The 17,781-nt window shown below is 46.0% G+C and overlaps 3 protein-coding genes across 34 annotated transcripts; 1 reads left to right on the forward strand and 2 right to left on the reverse strand.

The window, feature by feature from the left end:
- The first annotated feature begins 984 nt into the window (after positions 1-984).
- LOC118503050 (splicing factor YJU2-like) lies at positions 985-1,564 on the forward strand. The gene is made up of 2 exons (XM_036035885.1): positions 985-1,109; positions 1,182-1,564. Exons 1-2 carry the CDS (start codon positions 1,077-1,079, stop codon positions 1,473-1,475), a joined length of 327 nt encoding a protein of 108 aa, XP_035891778.1. The 5' UTR covers positions 985-1,076; the 3' UTR covers positions 1,476-1,564.
- LOC118503049 (splicing factor YJU2) lies at positions 1,562-2,915 on the reverse strand. Its single transcript, XM_036035884.1, has 3 exons — positions 2,781-2,915; positions 2,137-2,705; positions 1,562-2,054 (listed from the first exon to the last, which is right to left on the reverse strand). Exons 1-3 carry the CDS (start codon positions 2,802-2,804, stop codon positions 1,634-1,636), a joined length of 1,014 nt encoding a protein of 337 aa, XP_035891777.1. The 5' UTR covers positions 2,805-2,915; the 3' UTR covers positions 1,562-1,633.
- A 383-nt stretch (positions 2,916-3,298) lies between these two features.
- LOC118503051 (muscle LIM protein 1) lies at positions 3,299-16,634 on the reverse strand. 32 transcript variants are annotated; one of them, XR_004905113.1, is made up of 10 exons: positions 16,009-16,079; positions 13,024-13,288; positions 11,547-11,709; positions 7,126-7,237; positions 6,348-6,444; positions 6,149-6,236; positions 5,851-5,947; positions 5,365-5,661; positions 4,972-5,292; positions 3,299-4,898 (listed from the first exon to the last, which is right to left on the reverse strand). XR_004905113.1 is itself a non-coding variant. In XM_036035896.1 (10 exons), the coding sequence occupies exons 3-10, from the start codon at positions 13,136-13,138 to the stop codon at positions 4,622-4,624; spliced, it is 1,479 nt and encodes a 492-aa protein (XP_035891789.1). In that variant the 5' UTR covers positions 13,139-13,288; positions 13,578-13,598; positions 16,009-16,039; the 3' UTR covers positions 3,299-4,621. The 32 variants fall into 32 exon arrangements, 28 of the variants coding, with proteins under 28 accessions (XP_035891789.1, XP_035891791.1, XP_035891780.1 ...); XM_036035896.1 differs by lacking the exons at positions 6,149-6,236; positions 6,348-6,444 and adding exons at positions 6,738-6,834; positions 13,578-13,598 and having other exon boundaries at positions 16,009-16,039; XM_036035898.1 differs by lacking the exon at positions 5,851-5,947 and having other exon boundaries at positions 16,059-16,634.
- Between the last annotated feature and the right edge of the window lie 1,147 nt (positions 16,635-17,781).

Below are 17,781 nucleotides of genomic sequence, written 5' to 3' on the forward strand. Positions count from 1 at the left end.
GTATTAAAAACTAGTTTCCTCTTTTTCCATGCGTTTTCATCCCCCCCCCCCCCCCCCCCCCCCCCCCGGGTGCAAAATAAAAGCACAGAAGCGTGTTAAGCTATGAATAAGGTATTGAAACACGGGGTCATCTCTCTCTCTCTCGCACGAAAAACTATTTTCAGTTCGTTTGTCCCATTCGCCGACACAACCGGGGGGTTAACCGTATGAATCGTACGGCTGCAACTTGCTGCATTAATAGCTCTGGCGTGGTCAGAACGCCATAAAAATATACATTAAAAATACAACGAAACGGAAAAAGAATCAGTTTGTGATGGCTTTTTTAAATGGAAATTCCACCCTAATATCTTATCCCCGTATCAGCGTTCACGTGTTAACAACTTTGCTCATGAATTCCCCACTGTCAATCACGTATGGGTTTTCTTTTTTTTGGTAAACTTCCTGCGGATAAAACCATTTTTATGAGCTTCATTTCAACCCTCATACCGGTGCATATTCCTATAATAAAACAGCAATTTCAGTTCCTGCGTTCCACTGCCGGGTTGATGCACTTTTTCTCCTGTTGCATCTGCATCAGGCTTCGCTGGCTCGTTAAGCCTGCATTATGCAGACAATTTCCGCAAAAACCGAGCAGCGCACCATCAATCATGCATGCAAACTGGCGTTGGCTCACATAGGTCGTCCGAAGTTTGGGTGCAGAACAAACGAAACTGTCCCATCGACGGATGTGGCAGGGATAGCGCGTTATGACTTGACATGCCTTCCCGATTCGTCTTAAACCGTCGAAGCGTCGAGAAGCGCTGAGAAGCAATCATGCAGCAGAAATTAATTATTTAATTCCACCTCGCTTCGTGAGCGCCATCGGGAATCAGCTGCACGCTGTAGTGATTCATTACCGAACGTGCGAAAACGTGGCTGACATGCGTTTGAGGCGTTTCTTTGTTGCACTTTGCAACATCCGTTTGTGTGTGTATGTGTTGTGAGTTGTTCATAACGTATTTTATCACAAAGTCGCTATATAAAGAACAGTGCTCACACACGGTTCGCCTCACAAAGCACCAGTTTAACAACAGGAAATGGAAGAAAGTTTAGACGCGATAGACAAATATGTAAGTAAGAGTTTGAAAAAAATGCAGTGTCTTATCTCTAATCTACATTCCAATATTGCAATGCTTTCACAGGCGGCCATGATGGTAGAACTCATGCAGATCGTGTACCCTTCGATCGAATTTACGGTGCCGTTCGATATGCGTTGCATTAATTGCAGCTTTCGCATCACGAAAGGTTCAAAGTTCAACGCACGAATGGTGGAAGATGAGGACTTTTTCGGCATCGTAAGGAATCGGGTAGAATTAAAGTGTACACGCTGCGAAGGAGCTATCCACATCACACAAACATACAGCTTGAAAGACAACGCAAGAACAAAGACATCAATTGAAAAGGGAGCAATCCAGATCCCAAAAGATGAGTTATAGTAGGTCATATCGAACTATCGCATCCACATGAAATCTCTTCCGGAAACCTTTAAATAAAGTAACAAAAAATGTTGTTAAATCAAACATAATACCTCACCTTGGCAAACCTTCGAATTGGTTCGACTCTCATTTTATTCGGACGCATGCCCTACCCTCGCTTAATTCTCATCCGAACCTTCGTCACTGTCGGAGTAAGCACCGAGCAACCCCAAACTTCCGATGCCAACGCTTGCCATTGCTGCAGATTTCGTGCCTTGTGACGAGGCGGTCGAAGTGGCAGCCGACGCGGATGCTGGCGGTGGCGCTTTCGGTGGTGGCATTTCCTTCTTCTTGACAACCAAATTGTTCAGCGCTGTCTTCTTCACGCCGATGCTTATGTTGTCAAGCTTGCGGGCCTTGCTGCTTGTAAACGTTGGACCGGCGATGGTATTGCTAGCCGTCGATGTCGCAGTGGTAATGGAGGATGATGAGCAGCTCGCCGATGAGGTGGACGTGTCTGGGGCTTCTTCCTTCACCTCTTCTACGATTATTTCGGTCGCTACGCGCTTAACCCCGGATTTGCTTTGGAATTTCACGGACCTGCGAACAAATAAGAACGGTTCAATTTTTACACTGAAAAACTCCATTTTTCCGTTTGTCCTTTCTCACGGTCCATCCTTACTTGATAAACTCCTCGTCCTGTCGTTCTTGCCGTTCCTCCCGCTCACGGATACTCTCGGAACGATCATACTGCTGCAACATACTGTCATAGTCGATGTCCTGCTGCCGGCGGTTCAAATCCCGCAACTCTTCCAACGATTCCAGCAACTCGATCTCGTTCCGTGACTGTTGCGTACGATTCTCGAGCAGCTTCATCGGGTTGGTGGCCTCCTCTTCGCGCGCTTCCTCCTCCTCCCGGCGGGCCTGCTCTTCGGCCAGCTTCAGTGCCATAAAGTTACGCGTTGCGCCCGCCTCAATCTCGTAGTCTGTGTTGCGTGGATCTGTCTTGAAGGAAATTTCTTGCAGGCAGCGGGTACACTTGATGTAGAACCGATATATCCGGATGCCGAGGTAGTCTTCGTTTTCCACGTCCTCCTTGCGGGCGTTAAACTTTTTCCCTTTGTAAATGTATTCGCCGCAGGTAACGCAACGCATATTAAACGGAGCCATCAAGCGGACCGTGTACTGCCGATTCTTCGGCAGCTTCACCCGCGGGATCTTCGACGGATCAAAGTCCGGTGGGTAGTATTTCTGCAAATATCGATGAAAATGGGGTTTCAATGTGAGCCAGACAAAGTGCTATGATATTTATAATGATTTACTTACGTTTAAAACTTTTCTTTCCGACATTTTTAAGGTAAAATTTGTAGCGAAACCTTTAACAGTATGTTTGTTTACATTTACAACAACAATGTAAGCTGTCAGGCTGCACCATAAAGCGTGTTTGACAGCAGCCGTGTGTCACTTGACGTTTGATGTTTACCAATCGCGCGTGGTGAGGATTGTGTGGAAAGAAATGAACTTATTTTATTATTTTATAATAATTCATGAAAAGCATAAGCAAAACAAGAAATTCTTCCACTCATTTCAGACTTCAAAGCTTTTTCCGAATAATAGAGAAAAGGATCATGAAGAATAGGCATTCTTGATTGGCTGCGTTCGTGAAAGTTTTCAAGCCACACGTACGCAGCCATCGGACGTTTAATTTTATATACAACGGTTTTGTGCTGTTTTTACCACGGAATCACCTTCCAGTCAATTTTACGTGATTTTTCGCTATCTACTGTTTATTTTCTTTATTTCTTTCATTTTTTCTGATGCTAATTAAGTACACAACTTCTCTGTTAGGCTGTTTCCGTTCCTTTATTGATAAAATATCGTTTTCTTATAAAGTTCCACGTTATGTTATCGGTTGCGCGTTTTCAATTTTTTTGTGTATTTGTTTTAATTACTTCTGTTTCACAAAAAGTAATAGTAGAATAGTTAGCGATTACAATGGTAATATATAATGTGATATAATTAAGGTTTACGATACAGAAAAAAACATCATCTTTTCCTTCCGAATTTAGTGGTAATCATGCTTCTAATACATCGAGGGAAGAAGCATATGCGTTCAGCAAGAGGCATCAGACAATCGGCTACTCCGACACCGTTTCCGAAAAATACCAGGATTGGTTTTGGCAAATTTTGCACTACATCAACGCGGTTAGCAAACAACTCGTCTAGCAAAAACAATTCGGCACAGCGTCCTCCCTTTAGATATTGTGAGTTGAGCGTGATGCATTAAGCAGACTGTCGGACATATTCACTCGGCCTATCGGAGGTCCCACTAATTATCGTAAGTGAATATATATCGGCACCGCTTGTCTCTTTAGTCGTCCCACAGATTCGGTCGTTACTTGATATGATCACTCAACCCCTATCAGTGACTGCGTAATGTAGATATGATCGGGTGTGCAGCGTGTGTATGGTTTCTAAACCTCAAATGATCGCGGGCCCATCGCGAACCCGGTCGTTCGTCATTCCGTTACAAAATCCACAAAATAAAATAATCTACCGTAAGCTTCACCGCAAAAACCAAATGGAAATTGTGTGATCAATTTAACACATCACTCACCGTGTTTGAGTGTAATGCACGCTGTTTGCTGGTGATTGTTTGGCGCATGGTCGCGGTGTTTTGTTGTTGTTTTTTTTTTTTTTAATATTTGTACGAGCAGCAAAGCTTACATCTAGTGAAATAAAAAGTCATCTTACACCATAAAAAAGTTACGTTTTTTCGAAAGGGCAAAGGCTACGGAGGCTCGCAAACGGTAGGTTAGGCGGGTGGGAAAATAAAATGATGGTGGGGTGGCTGGCGTGCGCCCCAATCGAACCGGCAAAAGCGACCGTACGATCACAAACGATCATTCGGAATGCTACACTATGCGATCGTGCTCGTTGCTGCAGGTGGTGCCATCTATCGGCTGGAAATCGCACACTGCCCATTTGCTCACTGTTCCGGATCAACTTCCCGGACCGATTGGTATCGCTTGCGTACGTGTGCTGGCGTGTAAGTGTGTTTTTTATGCTTTTCGAGTGCGAGTGGGAATCGTTACCAACAATTAAAAAGAACGAGCGAATTATGAAGAAAAACAAACAAACGAACAAATAATAACACCACCTCCGGCTTAGGCCATCGTTAGCGTGCCGGCACCCATGCCGAAACCGACACCTCGCGGACCGTAGTTGCGGCCGTAGCAGCCCCGGCAGTAGATTTCACCGTTCGGGCCATCGTTCAGATTCGTCGAGTCGAGCGATTTGTGGCAATCGAAGCAGCTGAAGCATCGCTTGTGCCAGATGCGGTTTTTGCTCAGCATCTTTTCGGCTTCGTACACGGCGTAACCGCACCGGGTGCATCCTTTGCCGTCCTTGGCTTTCGGTCCATTTGCTGGCTTTGAATCGGTGCTGTGGAGAAAACGAGAAGGAAGATTCGTCAGTCATGATGAGTCCTTCTGAACATCTACAGCAAGAAACTTACTGTACTGGTGCAGCCTGGGCATCGGTCGAGACGAGCGTCGGAGTGTGTCCGAAGCCGAAACCCTTCGGTCCGAACAGCTTGCCGTAGCAGGCACGGCAATGGATCTCACGATCAGGACCATCACAAGCAATCATGGAATCGAGTGGCCGGTGACATTCGTTACAGTTGAAGCACTTCTTGTGCCACATCGTTCCCTTGGCCAGCTGCTGCTCAGCAGCAAACACCATACCGCCGCACCGCGGACATCCCTGACCCTGCGGGGCCTTGATCACAGTCGTGTCGATCGTGACCATTGGCTTCTGGGACGCCAGCTGATCCTCACTGAAGCAGCAAAACCAAGGATTTAGAGCACGAAACAACCGTATAGCCGGTACAGTAATCGGAATAGCTTACCTCATGCAGTCAGTCTGCAGGAAACCGGATCCGCAGGCAAATCCATATCCATGCGGACCCCACTTCTTGCCGTAGCAGGTCTTGCAGTACACATCCCGATCCGGACCATCACAGGCAATGATGGAATCGAGCGTTTTGCTGCAGTCGCGGCACTTGTAGCACTTGCGATGCCACTCACGTCCCTTGGACAGGACCTGCTCTGCAGCGAACACTACACCGCCGCAACGTGGGCAACCCTGTCCGGGCGAGGCCTTAATTACCGTCGTATCCACAGCGGACGGTTTCGGTGCAAACTCACTGGCGAAGGAAGAAGATCTCAGATTAGAATACTCCCCCGTATAGGGCAAAATACCTGACACGATACACAAACATGTCACTAACGGTGTACGAAATGGTATGAAAGCTAAAGACATTGCAAAACTGGAAAAGGGACACAGAGTACTACAGTGAAACGGGTACTTAAACAACAACGTCTAGAGCTACTACCTCTTGTAGTCCAAATCGCGTGCGTCACTCATTAAGCCAAGGGAAGAGATTCCCGAGTGGCCATAACCACGAGAACCGAAACGACTGGCGTAGCAGCCTAAGGAAGCGTAAGGAAGGGAGAGAGATATTGATTGTATCATTATTCTGGTGACAGCTATATCGTCCAGCTCTCACTCGATGGACGACACGAACAACGAACAACGAATCGGGACATTTATCTGACAACTACTAACGAACACAGTTAGTGACAGTTTAGTGTGTGCAGGTGACAGCTGACAGCGTCCCGTTTGACATTTACCACTCGATCGTAGTAGTATCGCTCTGCAGTGCTCCACCGCCTTGTCCGTATCCGTAGCCCTTCGGGCCGTACTTCTTGCCATAACAAACTGCAGGTACAACATGGAGATGGTTGACGAAAAGATACACAACAGATAAACAACATTACATCGCAATCCAGCAGACGGCTCGCATTTTTGCATCGGCCAAATGCACATTACCTTTGCAGTAGATGTTACGATCGGGACCCTCGCAGCAGTTTACAGAATCGAGACCCTTCTTACACTCACCGCATTTGAAGCATCCCTTATGGTAGGCCTGTATGGTAACGGGAAAGGACGACAGATATTTAACAACACACCGTAGTGGTAGTAGGAGTAGTAGTAGTGGTAGTATCGCTTTTTTTTAAACAACCATCGAAAGTACAGCAGCTCAAGCGGCTTCTTGCGAGATGAGACTAGAGAGAGTGTTTGTGTTTGTGTATTTGCTGTATGTTGGCTTTGTAGCTGCTTCGTGTTCGTTTAAGACGCGTATTATTTACATGACAATCTCACGGGTTAGCAAGCTTCCACGACCCTTCTTTCAAAGTTCGGCGAGAACGCATGCATTACCTCTACAGTAAATCTCTTTATCCGGTCCATCACAGTGCATCGTGGAGTCAAGCGTACGGTTGCACACTAAGCATTTAAAGCAGCGCCGATGGTAACCCTGGATGTCAGAGGGATAGAAAGCAGCGCGTAGGCAGTGGCAGGTTGGCATTCGGCACAGACGAGAACAAGCGGTAGAAAGGAGATAGAGAGAAGACAAGAGAGAAGGTAAGGCATCGTTTCGGTCGTCAAGATCACGCTCGGAAAAGGCTGTTTTGTGAGCCTCATAGTGAGCCAGCAAGTTGTGTTAGTAGAGTGACTGCTTTTTCCTTTACTGCTCATTCAGCTCCAGCTTGGTTAGTTGGTATCTCTTCAGGGATATGCGCTTAAATAGTAGTAGTAGTCAACTCACTCTTCCACGTGCCAACATTTGCTCGGCCATGTAAACATATCCGCCACAGCGAGGGCAACCCTCTCCTTCAGGTGCCTTTGACATTGGTTTCGGTTCAAAGTGTCCGTTCGTGCTATGGAAGTGGGACGGATAAAAGTGGTTGGTTGGTTGGTCGGATTGGTTTGGTCCCGGTTAAGATTGGGTTGGGTTGTAGCAAAGTGTGTTTTGGTGCAAATTGTATTTTTGTGTACATCATCATCATCATCATCATCATCATTAATCCAAAAAATCCAAAGCACGCACACACACACATTACGGGGAGGGTAAAGTAATATGATACGATCGATACGAATTGGGTTGTTGTGCAAAGGTGGCCAAATGCACGGGACATGGATGATGTATGAAAAAGAGAGAGAGAGAGAGAGAGAGAGAGAAAGAAAAAGAAAGAAGAAAGTAGATAGAGAGATCATGTAAGAGAAACATATAAATCATTCAATGCGGAGTCTAACAAGGAGATTAAACGATCCATTGCACACGAGGAACTCCCGGGGGAAGTGTCCATCTGCATTATTGTGAGGTCTCTGCGAAAGGACAAGAACATAGCCTTCTCTCGATAAAGCGATGTTCCCACCCAATCGGGATAGTTCTGTTAATACAAGGTTAACACAATATGATCTTGCTAGGAGTTCCTTGCCGATCGACTACTTCTCTGGGACAAGGCAAAGTCCCCTGTAACAGTTGCCTCATTGCCTATCTTCGTACCACATTACGATAAGTCTCTTTCTTTTCGCTTTCAGATAATCAAGTTCGCTTTTGCAACGCTTTGCACACATGATTGGCAAACTCAATATCGCTTTTCTCCGTACTCGTTTTGCTCCAGGGCACTTTCCTTATCCCATCAACACAGTGTTAGACATTAGAGAAGGTGAAAGTAAGGGAAGAAATTACTGACAAGCGTCTACTTTCATTCCGGGACAACGTTTAGTACACATAAATGATGAGATGAGGGCATATCATGAGGGCGATCGTACAGCGAAGGCGAAGCGCTGCAAGTCAGGAAGCGTTCGTGTTAAGTCTTAGCTGCGGTGGGAACTCCCGGGAACAAGAAAAATACACGTTTTACGCACAGCACGGCACAACATCCAAACAACACAAGGATGGGGGAGTGTAAATAAGAAGTGGTTATCACAAGTGATAGAAAAACAGGGACCAACTACAGTTAACAAAACAAAAATTACAAACATTTTGCTTCCGGCATGGAAACATCAAGTAGAGAATCAGATACAGGGGAAACAGGGTAAAAAAAAGTACACAAAACAATAGGTAAGAATATACAGATAAAAAAAACAATAACAACAGCCAACAACACCCAACAACAAAACAACACCAAAATATAACAACAGAAAACAGCAAACGTCAAACAACAAGAACGTGAATATCTCACCAGATCATGGGCCAGATCTTTGGAACACACGGGAACATTTACGACAGTAACACGCCGAAGTAAGGAACAAACACACACGCCATATTTGCTCATGATTGGTTTTACAATTGATGAAACACACACACATGGATCAGCCTGCCTCCAGGCGCTCTATTGTATGCCTTGTGGTTTTGATGCTGGGTGGTACTTGAACACCGACATCGAGAGCTGTCACGTCACGGAGCCATCGTTTCTGTGCTCTTTTGCCGCTCGTTAGCGTTCTCTAGCGTGGTTAGGTCGCTTTTTTCGATGTCGGCGACTCCCTTTTGATGACGGTGAAACGACATTTTACACATACACACGAACGTACGCCATGTTCATCTTCAGAGCCGGCATACAGAAAATTACACACGCACGCACACACACGCACACGGACGGACACAGACGGACGAAGACGCCACAACGGTAGGGGTAGAGAGAGGTTTTTGTACATCGCGACGGGAGGAGAGTGGGAACGAGAGACGAACAAAAACAAGATGGCTGTTGCTATGAGGAGTATCTATCATGGTCTTCTTTGTTCCTGTTGTGACGACGGAAAGCAGCGTGCTCTTTCCTTTGTGTGAGTGTGTGTGTGTTTGGGTGAGCTGTCACACTGCCTACTGTCAAGTAGTAGTAGCCCGGAAGTTACTTAGCCGGTCGCACTTGTCATTTTCGTAGTGTGCGCTTGTGTGCGTAGTATTTTTGTTCGTGTGTGTTTGAGTGTTGCTATGCCTGAAAGAGCCCAAATTCTCGGCCGTTTTCTGGAGAGCTGTCTCATGAAGCGATATTGTGGATGGTGCAATGTCACAGCCAAGTAGGCACAACATGGTGAATATGATGATGGTGGTAATATTGGTGATGTTTATGATGCAGTTCTCATGCACATTCTTGCCGGTCCCGAAAACACAATACCAACGTCCGGGGAAAATGAGGAACGAAACAACAAAACCCCGCCCAGTCGTACTACTCCCTGTGTCATCTCACAGAGGACACGAATGAAACTGTGAAACCGGCGTCAATTAGTCACAGATAATGTACGATTTATTTGCCAAAATAATTCTCATCCAATTAATGATTCGATACAAAAACCTCGGCCGATCGAAACGGCAAACGCTCCACTGCTCGTGGGAGCGAGCCTACGGCAGCGAACGAACAGTTCGCAACAGACCGGATACTAACAGCGGATCGGCGGTGAATGGGAAAACCATCTACCTAGCTAAACTGGGTGAACTACTATCCGTCCCTAATCCTTCTCTTCTAGCATCAACAATTGAACACAAGTTGGAGAAAAACAAATCGGGTACGAAAAGGTAAAGCACGCACACACGCACACGATTGCCTTAGTTTGTTTAACATCACAAAGCCTGGTTTCTTGTCCTGCTTTCGATAATAGTAACAAACGAGAGGAAGAACACTTGAACACTCGGATCTGAATAGGGAAGTTCACCCGGCGTAGTTCTGACGCTTCCGGTGAACCAGATAACGAAACAAAGGTACGCGTTTCTCGTATAGGTTTTCTTTTTAGGCTGAAACTAACGCTCCTACAATCTAACACAACAAAACGGACAAATACAAGATAGTGTTCTGGATAGTGTGGGACCTGTCATGTACGGTAGTATCCAAAGTAGTAAAAGCGATTTGTGTATCTATAATTTTGAAAACTCTTTTTCTTCAAATTGGATGTCCCGTGTTTTTGGATCGGATTTGGTACTTTTTTGACTTCTCTTACTTTGTGTAATCTCCTACATTTCCTAACAATACTTTCCTGACATTATCATCATCTACTCAATACTTCTGGTGGTGGTGGTGACAAGAAATTGCTCAATTTGCTCTCACACTTGCACTAACAATCATTGCTCTTCCATTACATCCCCTGAACCCTGGAGCTACTAGCGTTGGAGGTTGGAGGTCTGGTTTTTGGTTCTTGCTGTTCATGGCTCCTGCTCTCTACGCTCGGGGTTCTTACTTAAACGAACATGGGTTTGAGTGTTCTAGTACACCGGGCAACATTTACTTGCTGCATTCGGACCGACAGGTCAGTTCAGTTCGGGCAGTAGCAAACAAAAAACGACACATCGGCACAATCGCGTGACAAAAGACAATGCAGTTTGGTGGACATAGTGAAGGTAGTAGTGGCAGTAGTGGTGGTGGTGGTGGTGGTGGTAGTAGTAGTGGTAGTTGTTGTTGGTGTGTTCATATTTTTTGGTTTTTGGCATGAAAATGTAAGAAAAAAATAACAGAAAAAGTGGAAATCAGCATGCATGTTCTTCATTCGTCGCAGGGGGTTTTGGTTTTAATATTTAGTTGGTGTATGTCGATCATTTATATATATATATAAACGTATCTTGCAAGTATCATAAGGACGGAGATGGAATGAATGGCAAAACATATAGATTTGACACTAGATGGCGCCAGCTGTGAGGCAACAGGTGGGCAACAGTATATTTCGATATTTTACAGACGCGGGTTCGTCGGGTTTCAGTCATGCTGCACCGATGGGAAATTAGTATCCGCAACAATTCATGCGGCAATCATTGGCATTTAATACACGATGTATTAATTTACATAGTTGTGTGAGATGAATCTTTCGTTTTGATGTGCGCCAAGGCAGGGCTAAGTAAAACATCGAAATATATTGGAGTAGTTCGTTGCGAGACAGAAGAGAGTACCTGAGAGATACTCAGAGCTTTAGTAGGAAATCTGTCCCCTGTGCAACAGGTCTAAGGAAAGGCCCAACGAGCGCTAAACGAAGCGAATTTAATCAGGTGGCTCTGATCCGGTGGTAAGATAACAAATTATATCATACATCAGTGTCCTCACACTCAACAAAGGGATCGAGAGGATCGGAGAAGCCCTAACTGGGTAGGCCAATTCACGTACTAGATGGATCAATCGGGGTTCAAATTTCTCTTCTCCGACTTTGGGTCTAAGGTACATATCAAGTGTGCTAAAATGGCCGTTCTGTAATAGCGAAACTTACCTCTCGCCCTGAAACTGGGCGCCAGTGTCCATCGAGAGGCAGCCGGCGCCACCGCCGAAACCGTAGCCCTTCGGTCCGTACTTGCGACCGTGGCAGTTCTTGCAGTAAAGCTCGTTTTCGTGCTCTGCACAGTTTGTGGAGTCGAGCATCTTGCCGCACATTCCTGTTGCGATTGACCGGTACCGGTACAGAGAAAAGAAAACCGAAAAGAGAAAAGAAAACACTTGTTATTTTGCTCGGGTACTACGGTACAGTGAGTGCTGTTACAAAAATAAACCTTCGACACATCGACGACATTGCAATTGCGCCCAGTAAAAATTTATTGATTGACACCCTGCCCGCCGTGATCGTCTGAGCGCAACTCCCACCACGCTTGGGGACCACAGCGATCGGACAAAGAAAAAGTGCAAAAGCCGTGTACTACGTGCGAATAGTTTTCGGCCACGAATGGGGTCACATGCTACGGTCCGCGCAATCTCCTGCAGGTGTGCGAGACAAGGGGAACAGAAGAGTTTTGGGAGCGCCGGGGGCTGAAAATACCGACTTTTACCCTTACGCTGCAAAAACCCGTCGTGCTAGAGGTTCGCCCAGTGGTCGGGCAATGGTCGTGATGGGCATTCTGCCAAATGTTGGCCATATAATGAGCCAGCAGGGGAAAATTAAGACGGCTGAAAGAAGACTTTGCCGTTGCGCACGAAAAGACGAGATTGTGCCGTGGAATAGTAATCGCTAATTGTTGGCGCCCAGTCCTTCGTGAGCTGGAGCATTTTGAAATGGCAAACAATCATTTGATTTTTATACCAATTTTAATACCAGATTTACATTTCTCATTCAATCAAGATCACGATCGTGTTGATTGGCTTATTAGCTTCATAGATCTCGCAGTTTAATTAAAAAGACGTTCCCCTCAACACAAAAACTTCAGAAAGGCACGACTTCTAAATGCTTGAAACATTTCATACTCATAAGTAGCAGCGCTTGAAAAGTTTCCGAAACGTTTCACCGCTTGATCATCAACAACAGCTTCTAATGTCGATGACGTTACTCCGTTTATCGTACCGAAGTGTATATTTTAGTTCTTGCTTTTTTACTAGACATTAAAAAAGAAAACATTAGATAGATCAACCTCTCTACAGGGAAGAACGCTGCAGAAAAGTTACGCAGCGAAAAAGAACATCCAAAGCCGGGCAACCCCACCAGCCGGTCCCTCGGTCGCTTCTGCCCGATCTATGTCCTCGATGTTCTATTTTCGTTGCGCCCACCCTTACGGCACGTCAACGACACTTGGCCGTCTGCCGGGGCACTCCCTAGCCCCCAGGCGACGCCTAGTTGTCAACAAAAAACTGGCAGCGAACGCAGGCGGATGCGTTTCAGCCCGTCCACAGAGCTGTTTCGTTTGCCAAACCCCCAACCCTGCTACTGCTGCAACATTGCAATACATCCCTTCGGCGGTTGGCGATGTGTTTGTGTGACTTACCGCACTTGAAGCACTGCTTGTGCCATTTGTTTCCTCCGGCGACACGCTCCTCGGCGGCGTACACCGACTTGCCGCACTTGGGGCACTTGGGGTTTTCAGCTGGCTTGAAAGGCATGGTTCTGGTAGGGCTGTTCTGTTTTCGGTGCTTTTACGCTGGAGACGTCCGAAAATCGTTGCGTTCGATCGCGTGGGTTCGGGAGCCGAGCCTGTTCGGGATGACCTGTTGCACTAGCGCGTGGCGCGACTTGTTTGCTGCTTCGATGACCTTTAGACCGAGCAACACGAAACGAACGAAACGAATATTGCTTATGTAAATGGATGCAGTAGGAGCACACTCGCGGTTGCAAGGTTGCAATAGCCGGGTGGTAATTAGCAGGAAGCACACTTTGAGCTACGGAAAGCACTGGTCTTTTAACGTCCTTTTTGAATGCCACCTCCGTGATGCGATCAAACCCGGATTTAGTTTTGGCGATCGAACTTATATTTTACCAGCAAAAAGCACACACAACGAGATGCAAGAAAGGCTTCACTGCGCTATATTCCCTGCGACGCACTTGTTATCTTTCTGGGACACTCTTGAAAGCGTGGAAGAAAAAGGATCAACGACCGTTTGTGACTGCGCTTCGAAATGTGTTCGCTCTTCACATTGCAACCGACAGTGCACCGTGCGTATGAACGACTGAAAATCTAATGTCTGATCTGCACCGATCGATCGCTGGTAGACTTGACGAGTGCATCGACGCATCGGCTCACTTCGGGATTAGGTAACGCAGATATCGTCGTGTAGTCAGACGATCGTGTAATTAGTGTGCAGAGTGCTGCGTGAGTGCATCTGATCGTGATGTATCTCTATGGTATCTTTGAGGATATTATCCTAACTATTATTTACTATTTATTTTATTTCATTTTTATCGTGTATTCATAGCAATGATTTTTTTAAATGAAATTATGAGTCGCGACTGCTTGTCTACTAAACGCATAGAGTGCAACAGTACGTCACACACCGAACGTCACGCGACACCACGAACCATGTTATTACGTTGCGTACGTAACCGTAACAACGCGAGATAAAAATACCACCGTGCACGAGTGAAGGGAAAACATCACGAGAGTTTTCCTTCGCGCGTTTTTCATTCTTCCCTTCGCATGTGTGAAGAACAAGAAACGGTAACAAACATAAAAGTAAACAAAAAACAACCTTTCATCGGCTACGCAACACGAGGCACGGCAACGCAATGCTGCTTGACCGAGTCGCACCCAACTGCACACGGCCACAAACGACCCAACAAACACCTGCTGCCGTTGTGTTTCCCCACGGTGGGGATGAACTTTTCCAACCGGCACGTTTGCGAACGACGGTGTTTGCATGTGTTTGTATTAATAAATTCTGCGTGGGGTGCAGCTGTGTGCTCCGTGCTGGGAAACTTTTTAATACGCTGGCGCTAGGCCAGCGTTCCTAACATAGGTGCATTCTGCTGTGGGGAGATGGCTCATGGAATTTCTTTTTTCGCTTTAACTCCGCTTTATGTCTTGTCATGTTCGGTTCGTCAAGATATGCCAAAGTCCCATTAGAAAAAGTCACCAATCCGTTGTCGCCTCACACCTACTTTTGCCCACTGCACCAACAAATTCCGACAACCTGTTCGGCGTGGGTGGCTTGCTTCAATCTTGCCGTCGACAAAATAACATTGGGCAATACCGAGAGCACGACCTCTCCGTGCTGCTCCGGATGAAATGAAATCCAAAAACGGTGAATGCGACAGCGATGTAACCTCCTTCAGCGTTCATGATCGTTGACAGGCCCAATGATAATCTTCCTCACGCTTTTGATCGTCGTCTGTCACAATTAATTGAGTGTCAGCCGAAAGGAGGGCTGACTGTCCGTCGTCGTCCCGGAGGAGAAAGAGCCATCATTAACATTCCATCCGTGCGGGATGAATATTTTCAACAGTGCTCTAATTATGTTATAGCACCGAACCGGCAACTGCAAGGAGCATTCGCTGTCCACAAAGGAGAGTGACAGATCTGCAGTTGTCACGGTGCCAGAAGTACACGTAATGGAATGCATACGCAAGGCACTCGCGACTGCAGCTCTGCATCTTCGATCCTGTCCTTTTCAAATGTCAACGTATCTGCGTTGGAAGGTTACTTACGGAGCGATCCAGCTTATCCCTATCTGAGATCTCACTAAGTTGGTGAGCTCTACATAGCCAACACCCTCGTACGTTAAAGTTTCTTCTCTTACGGTCCCCGAGCAGTTCGTTTGATGCGCAATCCATCCCGAGACATCGGTTGACCTTAACAACTCATCCTCGTTGCTTATGTCTTCATCCAACACCTAACACGCCATCACGCACAAATCATGTTCATCAACGGTTTTCTTCACACCAAATTTTCACACACCGAATCCCCAAAACGCTTCCCACATTTCACACGTTTATAAATAGCCACCGAAAACATCACCACACATACGCACGACGGAAAACCACCGAGAGAGGTTTTGTGGGGTTTGGAAAAATGGAGCAGAAGAGAGGAGAATATTTGGAGCGGTCGGTTGGGATTGAGGATTGAAAATTGGAGCAAACAGATTTCGCAAACGGACAGTCGTTGCATCACTACCATTCCACACGCCACACGCTTTGATTCTTTGCTAATATGTTTTTTTTTTTCCTTTCGCACTTAGAACTCAAGGATTATGGATAAGTTCACAACATCAGGTTCGATCGCAACAGTTCGATGGCTTCAACACTTTTTCAACTCGAATCCTGAATTTAACGAGAGAGAAAGAGTTCACTATTTGTATCCTACTTCCGGAGTATCAGGTGAGTTCACAATCCGAAAGTCTTGATCACATGCAAAGCACTACAACTTGATGTCCGTTTTAGGGAAGGACGATTGAACCAAATCGATCTACAAGTCCCAGTTATCCTTTGCGGCAAAGCAGTAAAGCTGGACCAAACGCAAGAAGCAAGCACAGAAACGCACAGCTGAACACAACACTCTGGCGAGCTTGAGAGTACTCGTCAACTACTAACCGTGTATTCGAATGATTGACTATGGTGCCGTGCACTCGGTAGTCTATGTATCAGGATGCACACGGCACGCCACTACTTTATTCGGTAGCAAAACTCACCAATGCGCACCAACACCACCAGCGTTCACCGCGCCGTGCGAACAGCTCAGCTATGTCGGTCGGTGTATCATTCGGAACCAACCGCTATGGTAGTCCCTTTCTGACCGATTGCTGTCCATTGCGTTTTCGGAAGGGAGATAGCCCAATTCAGTGCTGGGGACGCGGCAAAATGGCTGAGAGGTGTGTCAGGAGTCGAGTTCCACGATGCCGGCTTCCCTGGCGGACGATTGCACCAGCACACTGCAGACGGGGAACCGACAAGGAAAAGCAGCATCTTGCTGCCCAAAAAACACACGTCACTCTATCTCGCTTCTAGCTGGTTCCCGCATCCTTCCCCTTCCAACGGACGCTCCTTGCCCTACTCCCCAAGACCTGTTGATGTTGGTTGCGGTCCACGTTCGAGTCGATGACTCAGCCCGTGGACCGTAGATGCCGATGATGACGAGGATGACAACTGTTTGATCTCATCCTCCGATCTGCCACCGTTTGCGCGAGTTCTGCATGGTGATGAACGGCATAAATCACATATTTTTAAAAGCACTCGAGGTAACGTATCAGGGAGATGGTTTCGGTGTGTTTTCCGCAGCGGAAAACCAGATGAAAACTGGGAAAGATGCTTTACCCTTCAAGAGGAAGCAGTTTGTTTCGATGTTTCAATTTGGGCGAAATGAATCATGCTTATCGCGATGAAGGAATGATTGACTCTCAACTCCCTCATAACTAGTGGCGTTGTTAGACTGACGATTTGTGGGCATATCTGCTACGCTGGTAACAGGAGTGCCCTCTTACTCCTTATACTATAAGCCATAACTCTTACATATTACTTATTCTCCTAGGTAAATCTTGCTAGTGTCCACTAAAGAATCAAGTCAGAATCAAACAGAAGAGCGCATTCTAACTGTCTAACTACGAACTGTCAATCTCTCGATGGATGTCTTGATCTTGTAATATGCGTGTAACCTTTCAATGTAAATTATTCAGTAATTCTTCAACAGAAATCTTCTGTAAAAACAGTTCCTTAAATTTCATAGTTAAAGACCCAAACCGAAGAAGAGTAAATAATATACTCTAAATCTATTAACTGTCAAATTCTCTTCACTAAAAAAATCTATATTTCTCTGTTGTTGAGTTAAAATTGATTGAATTTCATTGTTTTTCAGCATTATTAAGCAAAAAACAATTGGAGCTCTCTGTTCTATTCTTCAAAAAATACCACTCAAAAAATCCTCCACATCCAAATTCCTCATCCTGCTGCATCACTTGACATTTTGCCTCAAGCGCATCGTTTGGAATGTTAATTATGGGGCACCGGCTTTTTACTATGCTGTATTCGGTCCCAAATATTTGCACCAATCTCGCCAATCCGTTCAACAAAGTAACGATAATCGATATTCCATCCAGGGGTCCTCCTGTCAACGCCGGGGTGAAGTAATTACTCTTCTGCCCAGCGAACCGACGCCGATCCTCATCAATTATCTTCGTAAGCATGGAAAGAAAAACAGCAACCCGAGGGCAAAAAAACAACATAATCTGCAGACACGTTTCGGGCGAGGTCAAAGATGACAGTGGCGTGCCTTAACCGTCGTCTGACGTTTTCGCGATCTGAAAAATGTATCTTTCTTCAG

Source organism: Anopheles stephensi, chromosome 2 (assembly GCF_013141755.1).
Source record: "Anopheles stephensi strain Indian chromosome 2, UCI_ANSTEP_V1.0, whole genome shotgun sequence".
NCBI lineage: Eukaryota > Metazoa > Arthropoda > Insecta > Diptera > Culicidae > Anopheles > Anopheles stephensi.

Excerpts from the sequence above, each read along its gene's own strand:
- LOC118503050 (XM_036035885.1), top strand. The coding sequence starts at position 1,077 with ATGGAAGAAAGTTTAGACGCGATAGACAAATAT. Across the intron at positions 1,110-1,181 it reads TAGACGCGATAGACAAATAT|GCGGCCATGATGGTAGAACT; the intron begins GTAAGTAAGAGT and ends ATGCTTTCACAG.
- LOC118503049 (XM_036035884.1), bottom strand. The coding sequence starts at position 2,804 with ATGTCGGAAAGAAAAGTTTTAAAC. Across the intron at positions 2,706-2,780 it reads CGGAAAGAAAAGTTTTAAAC|AAATACTACCCACCGGACTT; the intron begins GTAAGTAAATCA and ends CGATATTTGCAG. Across the intron at positions 2,055-2,136 it reads CAGGACGAGGAGTTTATCAA|GTCCGTGAAATTCCAAAGCA; the intron begins GTAAGGATGGAC and ends ATTTGTTCGCAG.
- LOC118503051 (XM_036035887.1), bottom strand. The coding sequence starts at position 13,138 with ATGCCTTTCAAGCCAGCTGAAAACCCCAAGTGCCCCAAGTGCGGCAAG. Across the intron at positions 7,238-11,546 it reads GCCCAGTTTCAGGGCGAGAG|CACGAACGGACACTTTGAAC; the intron begins GTAAGTTTCGCT and ends CCACTTCCATAG. Across the intron at positions 5,293-5,364 it reads CTGCAGACTGACTGCATGAG|TGAGGATCAGCTGGCGTCCC; the intron begins GTAAGCTATTCC and ends TTGCTGCTTCAG.